General features: G+C 37.8%; 1 protein-coding gene across 4 annotated transcripts in view; it reads left to right on the forward strand.

The window, feature by feature from the left end:
* Positions 1-20,337, forward strand: part of LOC122789918 (neuroligin-3-like) — a 1,591,643-nt gene that overhangs the window by 444,555 nt on the left and 1,126,751 nt on the right. For 2 of the 4 annotated variants that reach the window (XM_044057375.1, XM_044057376.1), the window contains exons 2-3: positions 8,810-9,637; positions 11,698-11,757. In XM_044057375.1, coding sequence (XP_043913310.1) covers positions 9,157-9,637; positions 11,698-11,757 — 541 coding nt within the window. In that variant the 5' untranslated portion in view covers positions 8,810-9,156. The remainder of the gene's footprint in view (positions 1-8,809; positions 9,638-11,697; positions 11,758-20,337) is intronic. The other 2 variants (XM_044057377.1, XM_044057378.1) reach the window with 1 other exon arrangement.

Below are 20,337 nucleotides of genomic sequence, written 5' to 3' on the forward strand. Positions count from 1 at the left end.
TTCTACTACAGTCGTCCACCAGACTGGCACTTTGATATGGTGTTCTTCGTTCAGTGCAAATGGACAGAGTATGAATCCATGCAATGTAAGCAAGTCATTTCTTTGGCAGAAAGACCATTCTGTTATCACAAGATAATATATCTGATAACGTAGCATACTGGTAGTCTCTTGTGTACTTCCTTTAAATACAAGGACTAGTGCATGAATCCTGCCATAACAGCTGCCTTAGTTCTCTGGTGAGCAGCCACCAGGGACTGCAGTATATCTCTTAACACATTAAGAAAATCCTGACTGTGTTGAAAACCTTCTGTTAGTGCAGGGGTGTGGAATGGAAATATCAGCAAATCACCTCACCTTTCAGGTGGTCTAGTGTAAAGAACTATTAATAATTCACGCAATGAATGGTGTTTTGGCACATTTCCATGTGAAAATTTTCTATTAGAACAAGGAACCATGTTTTGATTTAAAAATGTTAGTCAAAGTCACCAATGTTCTGATTTAAAGTCCATTTACTACTGAATTAAATGAAAAATAATACAATAAAAAAAAACTTGTAGAGAAAGGCAACAGAAATAGTACAAGGTGTATATAAATGCTTAAGAATAATGAAGAGGACTGGTATGTTTACTCTACCTTATAGGAAGAAGAGTGATGCCATGATAACATTTACAATTCAAGTGAATTAAAACATAAAGGGAAGCTTCTAGAATTCATTTTTTATTTTTACATTTGTTGACCGGGCTAGTCTAACTGGATATATGTCCATTTAAAGTAGAGGCCCGGGGAGAAAAGCTCCAAGCATTAACAGTGACAAAGTTTACAGTATATCAAAAAACACTTAAAATCACAGTACAGAGGCAACATTGGTCTAAAGAAAAATTATACTAAACACAATAATAAGATTGAGAAAGACGCAAAGGAGAGAAGAGCCTTTTATTTTATCCTCATACTAAGAAGGAAAGTGTAGTGGCTAGAATTAGAGGTCTAGGTTAGTGGAGTAGAGAAATAGGTGAGTGCAGGAAGAGGAAAGAGATATCAGTCTGGGTTTGCACATGGACAAAGCCAGTGAGTTTTAAAATGTTCTTTAAGATGTTTTTTAAATAGAGAAGTAGAAGCAAGGGTTGATATTTCAGAAGGTAGCTGATTCCAGTTTTTACCTGCTGTGTTTGAGAAAAGTGAGTCACCAGCTTTGTTGTTAGATTTAATCAAGGAAGCTAGGAGCTTATTAGCAGAGCGTAGTGTAGCCAGATTTATGTATGGTGTAATCATATTAGTGAGGATAGAGGTCTTGTTGGGGTGGTGTAGGATCTTTTGGGTGATAAGTAATTGTTGAAAAAGTATATGGTTCTGTAATTCTAGTCATCCCAGTTGTTTGAGGTTGAGGCAGTGGTGAGTTTTAAAGGGGGAGCAAGTGATGAATCTTGCTATGCTATTACACCAGGTGGAAAGTTTGGAGAGGTTGTTTTTAGATAGGTTAGTATATATAGCAGAGGTATAGAAAAGGGTAGAAATAAGATGGGTCTGGGCAATAGTTTTTCTGGCAGAAGTTGTAAGGAAGGGTTTAATTCTATAGAGGGTCCCAAGTTTTTTATTAACAGACTTTATAGTGGAGTTAATGTGGTCATCGTAGTTGAGGCGATTATCAATTGTTACATCTAGTGGGCGGGTTATGGTATCTGGGGTTATGTTGGTAGTATTGTTAGAGGTTATTGTGAAGAATGGATGAGGTGATTTATGAGTTGGAATAAAAAGCAGTAATTTTGTTTTTTGGGGATTTAGGAGGAGGTAGTGTAGCATAAACCAATTTTCAACATTATGGAAAACAGTTTGGATGAGGGACTGGAGAGAGGCTATGTTCTTAGCTGTACAGATTAAAGTAGAGTCATCTGCATAGTGAATGCAGGTGGCTTGTGGAATGTTTGTGTGTAGATCGTTAATAAATAAGGAAAAAAGAAGGGGACCTAGTATAGAGCCTTGGGGTACTCCAATATTTACTGGAAGAAAAGTAGACAGATTGTTATTCCAAAGTACTGCTTGCTGTCTGTTTTCCAGATAAGACCTAAACCATTGTAATGCTTGTGGATTGAGTGCATTGGCTTTCAATTTGTCTAGAAGTAAGTTATGGTTAACCATATCAAAGGCTTTTGACAGGTCAATAAATAGTGCAGGGGAAAAAGAGTTATTGTTACAATTTTTGTTTATAGAGTCGGTGAAGGATAGCAGGGCAATTGTTGTGCTATGGAATGGCCTGAAGCCATGTTGGCAGTTTGCCAGTAGATTATTTTGTAGAAGGTGGTTAAGTAGTTGTTTGTGAATACATTTTTCCATTATCTTAGCTATTGGGGAGAGTAAGGCAATAGGCCAAATGTTAGAAAGCTCAATAGATGATCCACCTTTATGTAGAGGGATGATGTGGGATACTTTCCATATGGTAGGGATCTTGCCTTCTGAGATAGTTCTATTAATAAGTATAGAGATGGGATAGTCTATGGCTTTTGCAGCAATTTGTAGGTATTCAGCTGGGAGACAGTCAGCAGAAGGGGTGCAAGGTTTCAATTTTTGAAGGAGCCTACAGATAAGAGATGTAGGTACAGGTTGTATTTGAAAGGTAGGAGATGAAGTCTTAGAGGTATTTACAGGGGAAGCAGTAAAAGGAGATAAAGAATTGGCTAGGGTTAGAATGGCTTCTGTGAAGTAGTTATTAAAGGCATCAGGAATCTTTTTGGAGTTAGTTTGGTTGAATCCTGCAGGGGCAGGAGTAGTAGAGTGGCCTGGCCGAATAAGTTTGTTAATCCCTAACCAAAATTTTTGTGGAGTTTATTGACTGGTTTGTTGGAAGAATAGGAAATGCTCAAAATAATAGGATCACAAAAGGAAACTGTTTCCTTTTGCTAACTTTCCTTTTATATGCTGATTTTGAAATGTTGCCTAAATCATGTGTGTTTCAAAGACTGTGCTTTTAGAGAAATTGTATGTATGTATGTATATATATATATATATATATATATATATATATATATATATATATATATTTTTTTTGTGTAGGGGCAGAGAGAGAGACTGCATTTTTGCACTGTATATTAAATTGTATTTGATATACATTTCACTCTTATGATTTGTTGGTGATAACTTGATTTTGAAAATCTTGACAAAATGATTTACAGAATTTGCACATCTATCTGGGGTCTTTCTCTGAGTCATGTAAGAATTTTTAAACATTTCACGTGGATTGAAGATAGGGCTGTGTTGTGACAGTTTTGTTTCTTTGGAAATTAGGGCACCTAGGTGACAAAGAATACTGAAAATGTAGATGCCAGCCCCAAGAATAAGAGGGGTCTATATTAACAAATTGAAGGAACTGAAACATGAATAATGTTTCATCGATACATATGTGTCAAATTCCCTTGTAACCAAATGGCCACATTACTGATTTTTTTCCTAGGGAAAAAATTGGTAGGCCAACTACACACAACACACCAATACAAACATTATAAAGTAGGAGGCCTCACCTCCCACATCCTCCTAACTAAATATACTAACTCTGAGATTGCACTACAGTGGGGAAAAGGGCAAATTCACAGTGAAGGCCAACCGATTTTTTTCCCTAGGAAAAAATCATGATCTGGATGTTTGGTTACTTGTGCGATTGACACATATGTGTTGATGAAATGGTATTTGCATTTCCGTTCCTTTGACTTGCTAATATAGACCCAAATAAGAGTAGTAACAAGGGGTGGTACAGAATCAGGGATGGCTTGTGCTATAGGATTGCAGCCTCCCCCCACTTAGAAACGTAAAAAAAAAGGGAAATAATTTTAAAACAGAAAAAGAATGAGTCCGGAACTCCACGCATGCGTGCTGTGCTTGGAGGTCCGTACTCTCACAGAACTCTAGACTGCTCTGCCATGCAGTCCAGATAAGGGAGAATGGCATTCCTGCAGCCCAGAAGTCTGTGTGGTGATGACGACATGGAACAGACCAACACTGGACTGCATTGTCAGCAGGCTGGGGCTTCCAGCCTACTCTCGCGGGAAACCAGCAACATCAGCAGGTTGAGAGGAGGACCAGAAACCCAGCCGTTAGCTTGTGTGGGCTAAGGAGCATGGATTTACTGTGGGAACGGAGAAGTAATTCAGGTCAAAGAAGTTGCTTCCGTGGGTGGAAATGTGGACTGCTGAAGTAATTGCTTCCTTGAGCTGAGAATGGGAACAGAGACTGCTGAGAAGTTGAACTAATGCAGGTCAGGTAGAAGACGTGTGTGTGTGCGTGTGTGTGTGTGTGTGTGTGTGTGTGTGTGTGTGTGTGTGTGAAATGCCACAGAGAACACATGGTGGTGGGTAGAGAATAACTCAGGCTTGAACCATGTACCATGGATGCAAGTGGCAAGGGCCTGAATTCCCTACCCACCACCATTTGTAAAAAATGTTTGCAGATTTTTGCCTCATATTTGTTCTGTTCCTCATAAAATATGCGGTTTCTGTATGTTTGTTTTTCCTTACACAGTCAGTAGTGCAGTGGTGTATTGTTGGCTGACAGCTACAGGTTCTCTGGTTTGATTCTTCGCTTGCGTGCCTTGTGTATGGAGACTGCAAGTCCTCCCATCTTACAAAGACACGTGTCTCCAGTGTTTCTCTCTGGGCCTCTGCTGAAAATTGGCTTTTGTTCCAAGTCAGACTTTCCTGGTTAACAAATGTTAAATAAATAAAAATAACAGGCATTTGAATTTCAGACTTCATATTCTTCAGACGGTATATGGTAATGCAAAACCTTTTATTCTAGCAATTAGTTTATAACATGGGTATTTGAAATCTGTCCCTATTTTTGGGACTGTATCCCCCCATTATTGGCTTTGTCCAGGTTTTTTGTGCTAAGGTTGAGAGCTATGGTGAGAATTGAATTTGCTGAATATGTTTGGGGGCTGTATTCTCCCATTATTGACTTTGTTCAGGTGTTTTGTGCCAAGAGGTTGACAGCTGTGGTGAGAACTAAATTCACTAAATGGTAGCCATTTAAGTTTGTGTTCCTGTATTTCACAAAACAGCTGATTTGGCATACTGGTATGTTGCTCTGACTGTTTTGCACAGGGTCTTGGGTCTAAGACGTGGCAGTAAAATGTATGGTGGTAACAGTATTTTATTCTAGCAACTTTCCAACATTATACAAGCAATGTTTAAAATGTGTCACTGGATTTTGGGCTCCTCCCCAAATACATTTTGACTTTTTCCAGATTTCTTGTGTTGCAAAGTTCAGAGATACAGCTGAGTGTTGAGGTAGATTTTACAAGAAACTGACAGCTGCAGGGGAACAAAAGTTTAGTGCTGCTTATGCTGATTCGGATTGCATTATTAATAGCACAACAGGTAGTGTACTTGCTTTTGATGAAGAAGGCTGTAGATTCTGCTCCCACAGTAGGTAGATGCATTGCTCATACTGTACTATGTTGTAAAGGGGGTGGATGCTGCAGTCCTTTTTGGCAAAGCTACCTAGTAACTATGAACCTGTTATCAGTTTGCCATCCATTCCCTATTGCAATATTAATAGCTTATCATTTTTTAATGCAACATAGGCAATTTATTCCTCAAGGGCAACAGGCACTTTATTTGTAGAAGAAACAATGACATATAAAATTGTTTGCTAGCAGCAACCACTTCATTAGTTACAGATTTCTTTAATGAGGAGTTTAGATGACTTTTACTTTAGAGATTGTGCATATTTACTGATACTGATGGACTGTAGAATTTTGAGTAGAATTTTATGATGGAAATGTTCTGAATTGGGCAGTTTTGTCATTATTGGTGCATGCATTTTGTTTCATTGTTTACTGGAAAAATGTTCAAAACAATAAATTTAAAATGCCCTGTAACTACTGCATTGTATTGTACAAGGAATATAATTTAATACAATCAGGAATGTGTATCAAAGAGCACGTGTATGTTTCGTGTTCAAGGGGCCTATGATTTGAAAACAGCCCAAAGTTGATCTTTAGCTGCCACTGGCAAAATGCATTTTCTTTGAATGTGGGTTTCAATGCTGTTTCAATGAATGTGAGTTTCAAAGGCAGAGAAGTTTTAATGCTAAGTCTGTTTTCATTGTGAGACTGCATTGCTTTGTTTAGCAGATATATATTAGTGTTGGTGTTGTAAAATGCAAAATAAAACCTTCAAATGAAATCCAAATCATCGCAGAAGTGAAGCAGTATGCACATTACAGTGTTTCTGGTAAATGGGGGGAAATAACCCAGGAATGGGACCATTGGAATGGCTGCAGGGGGGAGGCTCCATTCGACCATGATTTTGTGAGGGGGGAATGGCAGCAAACTCAAAGACAGCCCCGGCTGAACTATACCTCTTAACTGTCCAGATTTTTGCTTCTTATTTTTGGTTTGTTCCTCATAAAATTTGTGGTTTTCTGGCAAATCGTTTGGGAATGAAGTCACTAAATAATGACAAACATTGAGTTTCAGACATCATAACCTTCAGAAAAATGCATGCTAAAGCAAGACCTGTTATTCTATCAACTGTCTTGAGTTTATACAAGAGCAATTTTTAGTACTGCTTGTATGTTCCCCCAATATATTTGGCCTTGTCCATATTTCCTGCATTAAGAGGTTGAGAGGTACATGCAAATAAATTACTTTATAGAATTAGGAATATTCAAACCTCTCAACTGTCCCCAATTTTGGCTCAAAATTTTACTTTTCCCCTTATAATCCCTCTGCAAAATGGCAATTTTGGAAGAAAACGTGGAGGGTTTACAATTTTATAAATAACTGTAATGATCAGAGTTATAGATTACTTTTATTTCAGAAATGCATGTAGATGCTCTTATTTTGTCAGCTGCTCAAGTTAACAGTAACACTATTAAAAAGGTGTCCCTTCTTTGACAGGTTCCCAGCTATATTGTGTGGCAATTTTATATTTTTGCATTACATTTTTGGTCCGTTTTTCATAAAATTGTGGCATTCTGTCAAATTAGTGGCAAATCATTAAAGACTGAAGTTAGAAAATAATGGTAGACATTTGAGTTTCAGATTTCATACCCTTCAGAAAATTCATACTAATGTACAACCTACTATTAGTCTATTATCTTTATAAGTTTATAAGAGCAATATTTAAAAATTGTTCTTATTTTTGGGTCTGTGTCCCACTTCTATGTATGGCTTTGTCCTGATTTCTTGCATTGAGGTTGAGAGGTATGAGCCATCACCGTCAGCCAGAGACATTTCAAATTGTGACATACTTGTTGCACCCCACTCCCCATTGTAGTGGCTTTGGATGTGTCCAAGCAAGGCAAGGAGCAGTTATGCAGTGTAAGTGTGCAGTGTATTCCCCCATCCAAGGTAGACCACAAGTACGACCATGGCTTTTTCATCTGTCCTTGATTTTGCAGAATGTTCTGGTTTTCTGTCATATTTTTATATTGTTGATTTATGCTTCTTATTATTCAGAAAATGCATGCTGTTGCAGTGCCCTGTTGCTCTGTGTTTAAGTAGCAATGCTTTAATGACCATCAGGTAAGCTTGTCGGAGATTGTTAAGATGCAAGTAAGCTTTAATAAGCATACTGTTAAAGAATTACCAACATTGAAAGCCTTTTTGTTGTTGCCATGCAGAGAATATTTATATAACTAGATAACGTATAAACCTTGGGTATTGAAATGCATATGACAGTATTTGTAATAAAGGACAGGATTACAGTATTTTCAGAAGCTCATTACATTTGTTGGAGACTTGTAGTCATCTTTGCAGGCTTTACCCGTAAACTAAACAGAATGCCAATCTATCATGTGTGGTCCATAACATGCAGTAATCCTTTAAGCAATTTATTTTGAGCTTGTTTCTTGTTTGCTGTTCATTTTTTACTTTGATCATGTCTTCCCTATGAAACAAGTAGATAGTTGTTGTCAGGCAGCAGTTCTTTTTTGGATAAGAAACATTTTTACAAGTGGGGGTATCGCAGAGATTGCTACGATCAGCATGCTACTTGGTAATTTTATAAAGCTGAATATAAATTATAATTGGAACAGCTTTGACTGGCATTCCAATAATGTATTTAAAAAGCAATTTATTTTTTCATGCCTCACAACCTTTGTGTTTCCATCTAGATATTAAGTAAGTTGTCATGTAGCCAATGCATTCAAATATTTTTTTCTTCTACACTTCATTTTGTCCTGATTGGACTCTCGTAATGACAGTTTGGCACCCAGGGTAGCGTATTTAATTAAAGTTCCAGTTGTTATGGTTTTGATCATAGCTCCACCCCTTTTTAGTTAGTCACACCCATTCCCATTGGCCTCACACATTCAACTGTCTCCTGCAGCCCCACTTTAATTTGAAGTAACCAGCCGCCACTGTACAGAATGAAGGTTGAAAGGGAGAAATATTTGAGGGGTGAAAAGACTAATTACAGGTTTAATGTAATATAGAAAAATATAGAATATAAGATAAGCTGCCATATAAAGTTTGTGAATGATATTGTAAGACATGTTCTTAATACTGCCAGATGTTTTATAGCACTGAATGCAATACATGTTGCCTGCATGAAATATTAGTTAACATGAACATTCATTGTACCTTATCTAGTTCAAAAAAGTTATATCTCATTTTGATAGTCATACAAACCTACAGCAAATTCTGATTTCTTCTTTGAAGCACTGTCAATGGATTCTTTCAAAAGTCCTATGTTTTAATTTGATGTATTGTTGCATTAAATGCTCTCTAGTAGGTTACAGTGACATTTAATCAGCTAATCATCTGCAGATTTTATAAATATTAACCATTATTATTTACTCTGTTTTGTTTTCTTTACAGGTGTATTGATCCAGCAAGTGAGATGTAGGCAAATCCAACCAGTAGGAGCATATGGTGTGGCGCTTCCAGCTTAAAATAAAGTTTTTACCTCTCATGAAGAACTTTGGGATCTGTAGTTGCATTCTGTTACAAGACAGAGGAGGGGAGTAATATCCCTGTGAATTCTGGGATCTTTTTCCTTTTTTGCTTCATTTCATTTTGGGAAAATCATCTCCATGGTGGAATGCAATGGAATACAAACGCAGGCAGCTTAACAGACTTAACTGCTGATTTGAGATTGGTGTTCATGTTGGGGGGGTGGGGGGATTTATGTCGGTGTTCCTTGGCAGTGGTTCTGATCCTGTACAATGTGGTTCACACCTAGGAGACGATACTTTTGGTCTTTCCTTTGGCAGACACCGAAGCTAGAGGTTGCCAGTGGAAATTTTAACTTTGCCCTGTGGATATTAAGCTTTGCATCATTTGTGATGCTCATGGATGGTCAGGTTCACTACCCAACTGTCAATACTCATTATGGAAAATTACGAGGTGTCAGGGTCCCACTACCGACTGAGATCCTGGGACCTGTTGATCAGTATTTGGGTGTTCCCTATGCAGCTGCTCCTGTAGGTGAGAAACGCTTCATGCCACCAGATCCACCCTCCTCTTGGTCTGGAATTAGGAATGCTACCCACTTTTCTTCAGTTTGTCCTCAAAACATCCACAATGCTGTTCCAGAAATTATGATGCCAGTGTGGTTTACCTCTAATTTGGATATAGTTGCTGCCTACATTCAGGACCAAAATGAAGACTGCTTATATTTAAACATCTACATTCCAACGGAGGATGGTGAGTCCACGGGGTAAATGAAACAAGAGCAATCAGGACAAGTTGATAACATTTCTATTTATTTCTTATTCTTTCTCTCTATCTCCTTTTAAATATTTATTAAATTGAACTTTGTTGTATCATCTGGGTGTTGTGTTTGAAGCATGGGATGTTCACAGCATGCTGGTTGTTTGTGGTAGCCATAATAACTCATCTTCATTTTGACTTGAGCGTTGTTATCATCATCTTCATCATCATGCTCTTCCTTTTCCTGTCCGTCACCCCTTCCTTCTTCCCCTCCACACCATGGCATTGTTATGGGTTCCTCTTTTGTGTTACTGGATTCAAAAACAATAACAAAACAAAACAAAAAAGCATAAAAATAAACATTTTGGAAAGTTCTGGTGTAATAGCCAGTAGGTTATGTTTATAATTGTTTCTGGGGGTCCATACCCCTTAGAGTCCAGAGGGTCAAAGGTTACCTGCTCATGGCTGGAGGAGTACTCCAGGAGCCCACACAGGGGCTTCTGTCATATGGAACGCAAATTTAAGACCACTTGTGTCCAGATATAAGGGAATCATCACAAATACAGAGTTAATGTTTTAAGTTGTTGCTGTCGCCCTTTATGGTTCAAACTGTTTCAGCATTATTTTATTACCAGGGAGACTGTATTAATGCAACAGCTCTGATCTTTTGGAAACAAATTTACACAGTGGCTGTTTTCTCACTATCCTCTAGTCATAAATGTTCTTTATGCATTTATAGTACATCAGAGAAAATAAATGAAGTTATTGACCAGTTTTATTTCTGTCAAGAAAAATGTTTTTGAACTTTTTTTAGAAACTGGTTATGATCCTTTAATGACTAAGACAGATGGATCAAACATCTGATCATGCTGATGTTTTATGTGCATTCTATAACATTTATTAGAGAACCTGAAACTGCAGACTGTGGCATTCAGGGCATATGTTAGTTAATCTTAATAGATGTAGCATTTTAAAGTTTTCCATGGATGAAGGCTGACAATACTGTTGAAGGAAGTATCCAAAAAAATACAGTACTGATAGGTACTGTTCCATAAATGGATGCTACTTTGTATGGAAAAACTATTCAAACAGCTTAAGTACCTTCAGTTTCCATAGTAATGGTGCAACATATTTAAATATTCTGATGCATCTAGACAAATATTCTGAGGAAACCAATGAATTTCAGGGATGAGTGGACTGGATTTTCACTTTGCACTGTAATTTATAACCCTGTCTATGCAGTCATAGGTTGACTGACTGAACATTTATTGTTTATTTATTTATTTTATTTCTTTGCTGTCATGGAAAGCCCACTATGATCAGTTGTCTCTTTTTCAAGTTTTACTGTAGTTTAGTGAGTTGTCCAGCATCACACAGCCATGCAAGTGATTTCAAAAAATGAAGTCACCTGGGCACTGAAATGTTGCCACGGTAATCCTAATACAAGCTGTCTTGTATTACTTGCTGTCATTGCAGATTTTTTTTCCCTGCTGGTAGCAGTGGGGAATTGTCACTTTTTCTAGAAACCATACATACGTTTTTTGCTAAGCACTGCTCCTTATGTGTTGTGTCTGGAGAGAACCAGTCTGTAAAATAACCTTTGCTGAGATCTGTTTAAAAAAGGATTAAATGAAGCGATGAAGAACTTTTTTTTCTTGTTTACAGAAACAGATACTAGTCAGAACAGTATCAATAGTTAGTTAAAAAATGTTGTTTAGACTAAGAAATGCTCACTAAGGTCAGCCTGCCTCTTCAAGCGAAAGTTGAGTCCATGCAATACAGAAATTAGAATAAAAGAAAAAGAACTTTTATCCCTGAGTAGTGACACAAGTGACCTTAAACACATGCATGTTTTTATTCAGTTGAAGCTTCCTGTGTTTGCCCTTCAAAGAAAGGAGTATTTCTGCAACCATCTCATGCACTGTTTGTTGAGGGTGGGGTTGGGGGGAAGGGACTGGGTTGCTGCGTATATTTTGGTTGTTATCTTTTTTGCATGTGCTGGTCTCTCTTCTGGAGCCTCCTGTTATTTTGTAGTTCTTTTATTCATTTTGCAGTAAAGCGAATTCCCAAGGAATGTGCCCGCAAGCCCAACAAGAAAAGTTGTAAGAAAGGAGGTATGTAACACAAGTCGACACTGAGAGAACCAGAGGAGAGAGGCGACCGGTACGTCCTCTCTTTTAACGCTCTGCGCGGGACATTTACATTTGATGCTGGCCTAAACAAAAAAAAAATTTAAGGAAAAAAGTGTATTGACTTAAAAAAGATGCAACCCCAATCTTTATTTACCTTGTCTTTCCTTCCTCCTTCCCTGCCATCTCCTCCCATGTCCTCATGGAAATGACAGGGAAGTGGATTAAATTATTTTCATTATGTTTTAATATTACATTGGTTAAAAATTCTGTGAAGTGGCTACTTCTAGCACTGTCAAAGGCCGCATCAGGGTTATTTTTTTTTCTTTTATAGTAGTATATTACATATTTTTATTTTTATAAAATTGAAAAGTGAAATTCTGTGGTTTTACATTTGATGCTGTTTAAAGATAATCCTTAACTGCTTGTTTGCATTTCAGGTTATGTAATATTTTCCAGTCAATGTTTTTCTTCCAGATTTGTAAATTGCTGAAACTGCCATGCTCTACTAATTTAATTTGGTAATACTTCTGTGACTCCTGTGTATAGGGCACTTCTCTGTACCAATCCTACTTCCTTCTCCTCTATTCACACAGACTAGTCATGCTTCCTTACATCTTGGAATTTTAGAAGAGGTCACAATTTTTCCTGGCCTGTAAAAGCTGTGGAAAAAGGCAGGCTTAGCTTACAGTAGCTTCATGAAGCTGTTTTCCCTTTTTTTGTACAACCAGTGTCTACAGGTTTTGGAACTGTTTCCCACAAGGTCCCACAGATTGAGATAGTTATGGTCAATAGCTTGCTACAGTGTAAACTGGCTAGGCTACCCTAAAGGTGATCCATTCACTTAGCTGTAGCTATTTACTAACCATGCATGCCATTTTGGGCTGTCAAGGGAGTCACTATCTGTATTTTAAATAACTACTGATGCAAACCATCTTTTCTTGTAGATGTTGGGTGTGATTTTTATATACGGGAATTCTTGGCTGGTATTCTCTCAGTTTTGTAACGACTAGTACCATCTACTGCTGTTAATATAATGGGCTGAAACAAAACAAACATCATTATTTTGCCATTCACATGGATCTTCATGGTATCTGAAGTAATACCGTCAGTACTGACCATGCTTTCATATTCAAAAACATTGTAGAAATATGCATGTTAAGTACAGATACCCACATCAAAATAGCAGGGGTTAACATGTTCTAGCAACTTTTACTAAATTAAGAGACTTTATCTTACAAATGGACAGCATTTCTGTGACAGCTTCTCACATGGTCACATGTGGCAGTCTCAGATAATGTGACTTTTAGGCAGTCTGTTTAAAACATAAACATTTATCAGGAAAATAATCCAAAATTCTTACTCTGAGTCTAAGATGCCAAGAGTATCACTGCCATACTTTACTTTGTACATTTCAGATTCATTTTGAATTTGTAGTATTGTCGAGCCTAATCAGTCATAATACTAAGCTACCTCGGGTGCAGATTCCAGGAGATATGTCTCCTTTTCATGTGATTAGTCACTGATTTGCATATTATGACAGAAATGCACAGAGCAAAAGTAAATTTTCATTAACACATGCTCTGTCATGTCTTGTGATTTAAACACTGCAATAATAATTCATGTTAAAGCATGCAGAGACTCTCCCAATAACTACAAGTATGTGGAGACAACATTGGTCTTCCCTTGTTTTGCAGGGCAGAGTAGGTTGAGTTGAACTACTGCACATCCTGCAAGACTTTTTGTTCAATTAACAGCTTCATAAACTGTAACATTTTTATTGAGAAATAATTAGTAATACAATACAACATGAAGTAAAGCAAAGCAGTATGTGAGCCGTTAGAGCTCCTCCATGTTTTATGTAAGCAGGAGGTACCACAGTCCCTGGGCTACCACCAATGAATTTTAATGTGTCATGGGGGTAGAAACAATCTACAGATTTTTTTTCTTTCTATACCATCTATCAAATGATAATTACTTTCTAAGAGTTCAATGATTTCTTATTCATACAGCACTGGACCTGCCTTACTGGTAAATTCTGACTAACATCAGTAACTGAGATGATGGTGAGTCTGGAAGTATAAGGCTTTGCTTATGATCGCTGTAGGTGTGTTGAAGCATTTAACACTGTCATACATAAAACTGACATGTTCTTGACATTTCAACTTGTTGTGGTCAGTGGGGAACCTATCCTTCAAATCTGACCGCTACATTCTAGTTTGGATTAGAGCTCGCCCCACTGAACACTCACAAATTCACACACACCCACACTTAGTGAGTTACCCAGTATTGAGCTTGTCAGGAAGTTTGTTTCTTTGTTTATTTATGTATATATTTGTCTATCTGAATTTATTAACCAGTGCAGTTTTGTTAGGTAAAGGGATATAATAAACCTCATTAATTACAGTTTTCAAATTCACTAGTGACAACATATAATAAGGCCATCACAGTTTACAATCAAAATGTTGAGGTGGTTTACCTAAACAGTGAGAAGGATAAACACGGAGAGTTAGAGAGGCAAAACTGCGAACACAATTCCTGTTGACTTTGAAATGTTGATACGGAGACTGTGTTTGCAGTTTGGAGTATTGGTGTTTTGAAGTGCATCTCATTACAGTGGGGATCGGGAAAATTACCCTTTTCCCTCACTGTAGTGTGATCTTGGAGTTAGAATATATAATTAGCAGGGGAGTGGGGGTGCAGGGGGGCTTGCCCCCTGCAAAACAGTAGGAATTTTTCTGCCTCATAGCTGATTTTTTTTCTGGGTGGTGAGTGGTCGAATGTTTCCTCCAAAAAATCAACATTCAAAGCAATCGGCGTGATTATTTTTCTTTGTTCCAGGTCAGTGATGTGAATAGTCGAGGTAAGTCACCTCAAGATTTTGATAGTAAACTGGCCATCACAGGTATTGTTGATCAGAATTGCCCCCTTCCATGTACAACCTCCATTTGCTAGTGTCCATGAGCTATGATATAACCATCAACACAGGTATTAAGAGAAGCCAAAGGTTGAAATTCTGCAGTAGCTAGGGCCTTCTTTCTGAACTGAATCTGAAGATTGCTTAATGCTGCCCTGTTCATGAAGCAGAAATGTGTGGTAAGAAGGCAGTATTTTTTATCCAGGATTGTGACTTTTGCCACAATTCACATAGCAAAGCCCTTACAATACTTTAAATAGGCTGTGCAGTCCTGTCTGTTTAATCAGTAGGAAGGCATTTTCTGCCTGCGATTGTAAGGTAGGAGTATGATTTTTGCATTTAAGGATGAAATTGTCGAGAATGGAATCTTGGTACCACAGTACCACATTGCCTTGCTTAATTAAGACCACATGTGAAGTTATATAGTCTTAGATGAAGCTCACGGACTACTGTGAGGTTGTGTTATTGATTCTTTTTATGCATCCCGCAAACTGCAAACTATATCACTCACCAACCAAGTAAAGTTTGGCTGGAAGTACTACGGTTATTTAGTCTCAGAAATGTTTGGTTCTTTCTGAGAAAATATAGGTATTTTTCTATTTACTTTAGAAGAGAAACAGGTTATTTACATTCTTAACAAGTCATATTCTGACTTGAATTCTTTGGAGAATTATCATCCCGTATCTAATCTCCCCCTTTTTATCAAGGTTATCATGAAAGTGGTTCTCCATGAATTTAGCCTGATGTGATCTCTTGGCAGAGCTGAAGTTAGGGAATCTGGTGCACCCCACTGTGTTTAAGTGATCCCAATGGTGGCTGCATCATGGCAGGTTTTATACTGCCAGCCTTTTGTAAAGAATTTGACAGTTTATAAGTTAAGACTAAGTCATAACTTTTGTGATTGCTTAGAGAGAGTTATTAACTATTTAGACATCATTTTTTAAGGTAATTTTCCATAAAAAATAATAAAACAGGAAAGTTTTTTTTAAGAGCTGTGTATTAAGTGATCACAACTGCATAATCTGCAGCTTGTAAGTCATCAGACTGTTTTTTTAGGTCTGTGCCCTGGTCTGGGATAGGTGCTCTGTTCATTTCATTTTGCTAAGGCACTGCCTGTCACATCATTATCAGCATGACTTTGCCACATGATAAAGCACCCACACTGCCCTCTATTGATTAGTTATGATTTTCTTGTCATGAGGAATCAGTTTTGTTATTCAGGTCCTGCCCTTCTTGATCACATGGCTGCATTTGACATCGTGCATCATGAGCTTCTGTTGCAGTATTGGTGAACTTTTGTGATTTCCCAAAGCATACAAATGATTTCTTCTTATTTTTGGATGAATGCAGATAGTAGTTTCTGTTAACCTCCATCTTTGTGATAGGGCTCTAATGGAACCCCATATTAGGTTCTAGTTTTATGGCATATACTATCCCACTTGAAGATGTCATCAGAAGGAAGACTCTAAGTTCTCAGATTTATGCACATGATGATCAGCTTTTTTCTTTATTCCTCCGTGTGAAACACCTGTCCTCCTTGCTGACACTTACAGGAAGTCTGGATAACATACTTGATTGGATGAGGAGTTGGTAGCTGTCACTTGCTCTCCCTACATAGTCTGGATAATATCCTGTTCAGGATTGTCTTTTGCTCTTCCCACATAAGAACAAGACTGTGACTGTTCAAGCCAAGCAGAGATTTTCCACTGTTCTGTATCTAGCCCACATTGTGTATTTGTCATGGTACCTTTTCCTGATTCGGCAACTTCCTTTACACACTCATCTTTCCCTAAGACAGGCAGTGCTGTGAAGGGCTGGCCCCACAGCCATGCTGAAGGCTATTGAAGTATTGTGGGGGGCTATAAGCTAAGTAGCCATGTGTTCTTTCCCTACAACCACCTTCAGAGAGGCATCTTCATGGATGAGTGATTCAAGAAATTGCTTGGACAGGTAGATAAGCACCATATTCCAACTATTTCAGGGTAATGAACATAGTCAAACGAACATGCTCATGTGCATTATATGACTGTGATATGGGGATCAGGAGGTGGGGTGATGCACTAGAACACCAGGGATTACAGAGTCCAAAACTGCCCTAAGGGCATCAACAGCAATACAAGGATTGGGGATGGCAGGGACACACTAAACCACCACAGATGACCCTTAAGGTGCCATCACCAATGGCAGTATGGTGATCAGGATGGGGGATGCCAAGACCACTATGAATAACTCTAAGAGTGCCAAACTGGCAACAGTGGCATTCCAGGGATTAATGGTGAGGGTGATACACTAGCAGGTAGGGCACAATAGATATGTGCCATGATGGGACTTCAACTATCATAGGGATGGGGGGATAATGAGAGAGCATATAGGTATGAGGACTGTGGTATGTGTTGTCATGTTTACTTTGCATGAAGTAAAGTGACTGTGGAAGGCAGTAGCACAGTTAGTGTGGGTCAAGAAAGATGAACTGTCCCAGGTACAAAATGTTATGGGCATGATTAGCTGATCCTGATCATCTTTTAATGCATCCCAGCTTTTAAAGATCAATTTTGCCTGTGCAGTCAAACCTGAGAACTGTAGAGTCCAGTGTGTGGTCTAAACTGTTACAACTGCTTGCTACATCATAGCAAGCACTTTTATTCAGTTTATAATTAAAACAATGTTTTTTTTAACTCAAACCTGAGTACTGTAGTACTCCATGCAGAGTGCAAACTGTAGCAACTGTTTGCTACATTTGTAGCAAGCAGTTTGCTGCAGTATAAAATATGTTTTTTTTTTTTTTTTCTGAGCCCCATAGTGCTCCATGCAGGTACGGTATAAACTGTAACTTGTATCAAGAAGTTTGCTACAGTTTAAAAGAATATTTTTTTTTAAACTCAAACCTTAGCACTGTAGCAGTCTGAGCAGGTAGGGAATAAAGAGTAGCAATTTTTTGCTACATTTGTAGCAAGTAGTTTGGTACAGTTTAAAAGAGGAAATGATTTTTTTTACTCACTTAAAAAAGAGGAAAGCTGGTCATGGGCAGGCCACAGAAATGAGCTCTAAATGGCTGGGCTGGGGAGGACGCCAGTCCTCTGGCTACCTGGTTGGTAGAAGGAACAGACATTTATTTATTTTTTTATTTTATTTTTGTTGTTTTGTTCTTCCCCTGAAGAGCTGAGGAGGTGCTAGTTTATGGAACCATTACGTGGTGCTAGTTTATAGAACCATTACGTGGCGCCAGCTATGCTTCTTGTGGAGGGAATGCTATTCTCTACATGAGCAGCAGTTTACTATCATGATGTGCAGATCAGCAATGGTCTGCACATCAGGGTAGTAAATGTAATTCAGAGACATGCAAATTAGCTAATAATGAGATGTTACCTTGCCATGGCTTACATGTCTCTGAGTCACAAATGGGCACATTGTAGGAGAAGAGCTATTTTAGCACAAGTTGTATGGATTATGCTAGGCACTTTAATGAATTTCTGGGATAGGCCCTCCAATATGGCCTAGATCTGTCCCAAGACTTCTCCTAGTGGTCTATGCCTGGTACATCTTCATGTCAGGCAGCCAAAAAACTTGTCCAAACAACCTCAGTTCATCCTAGTCAACATGGAGGAGCTTTTTTCTTTTTTGATGTGTCAGCAGTCACTATTATGAGTGTTGACATTTCAATACGGTGCTATATTCATACCATTCTATAAGTCTTCCTAAGTCTTTGCTTTCCCATCTACTTCTTATGTATTAATCTTGCATCTTACCTCTTTTTTTCATGACCAAAAATACATATAGTTTCTTCCTGACTTTCTGCAGCACAACATATGGGGACAGTGGAAAGAATTGGTCTTAGTATTTACCCTTGTATCACTTGGCTAGTAATTATCTCTTCGTCTCAGTAGACTCCATTTAGCATGTCCCTCTGTGCCATTATGTCTATCCTTTGTTTTAACAATGTTAGCAGTTTTGATCACTTTAGGACTGTCTGATTTTCCCAGCATCTTTTTCTGTAATACCGTGTTACAGGTTTGTAAAAATCTATGCAAGTAGTACTGGCAGACACACTTTTGGTTTGCTATCAAGATTATCTAGTCAATGGATTGTGTTTTATTTGCTTGATGTGATATTCGTATTGTAAAAGCCATGCTGCCTTGAATTCAGTAATAAACATCATTAGTCCTAATAAAAGTATACAGAATTCTACCCTTTAGCAGGGATTCCATGATTTTGTAAACCATGTCAGTGCATCAAAGGCATTTTGTGTGAATGCCATTTGAGGAAACAAAATCACTGAAAATCAATTTCAACAAAAAATAAACAATTAAGTCTCCAGTCATCACCTATGAGGGAAGAGCATCACAGCCCCCAACTTATATATGCTAACTCCACAGTAATACAAAAGTTGAAAAAAGTTCAAGCCTCAACTATTTCTCAGCAGTTTTAATTCACACAAATGGCACTCTCACAAGCTGCCTCTAGGGAACTGAATTTAAGGCCATTGTTGTAATTTTAGGACTGGAGTGTAATTATAGCACAGGGCAAGAAGTTTTGTTTTTATTCTGTTATTGTAGAGCTCAATGGTTTTATAATTCTAACATAAGGGTTTATTTTTGAATTTACCATCAAACTTACAAAAGAAAAGGAAAAGTCAGAGATATGTGTAAATATATATATATATATATATATATATATATATATATATATATATATATATATATATATATATATATATATATATATATAGAGAGAGAGAGAGAGAGCAGCCTTGGCAGAAGTAGGGTCATCGTGAGAGATTTTGAATTTCCTTAGTTCATCAGAAAGACAGAGTGAAATGATGCTTGCCCTGTTAAAGTCCCCGAACAAAATAGACTTAGCTGGTAATATAGGTTTCGTTTTAGGAGAGAATGCAATAGCTTAGTGATCAGATGAGAGCAAGTGGGTGCAGATTTCCTTGAGCAATAAATAAGATGATATTAGAAGGAACCCACTCAAGGAGAATTGTCTCTCTTTAGGAAGCGACACAAGGCGTTTCAGGGAGTTGGCAGTAGCAAAGTTTAGGTACTGCTGTGCTTACCTGTTATCTGTGTAAGTTTACCAGTTAACTGATGGGTAGTTGAAGTGTCTCTGAATAACTGTATTGGACTTTATAGGTGCGTTCTTCAGCTGGATTAGGTAGCTGTCTTGGTTTGCAAGAGATATGGGGTGGATCTATGCTTGACAATATTATGGTAATTAGATGTGTTTACTGACCAGAGGATTTCTAAGTTCCAGTTTTTTGTCATACTGAATTTGATGCAAGGTAAAGGGATTGATCATGAATCAGGGTGTTCCTTCACCGCTCTCAGGGAGCACTAAAGTCATATTTTTATTAATTATAAACAAATTAATGTTTTCAAGGGTCAAGAAGGTTTTCTTTAGCAGTGAGAAGTGCTGAAAAGATATGATATGGATTAGGATCTGTTATAACAGTTAATCTAGGAGATGGTCTCTGCCAAAAAAAGGCATTATATATGTGGCAAATGCTTTAGCCAATATGCACAGATTTTGAATATGTCAAGGTGATAATTTAGCAGGAACTGAAATAACCTGTCACTACTGAGAGACTTTAGTTGTCCATTTAACCGAAGCACTTATTAAGTCTAGATGCAAGATGTCATCCAGCTTAG

Source organism: Protopterus annectens, chromosome 15.part0 (genome assembly GCF_019279795.1).
Source record: "Protopterus annectens isolate FY-2018-M chromosome 15.part0, PAN1.0, whole genome shotgun sequence".
Classification (NCBI taxonomy): domain Eukaryota; kingdom Metazoa; phylum Chordata; order Ceratodontiformes; family Protopteridae; genus Protopterus; species Protopterus annectens.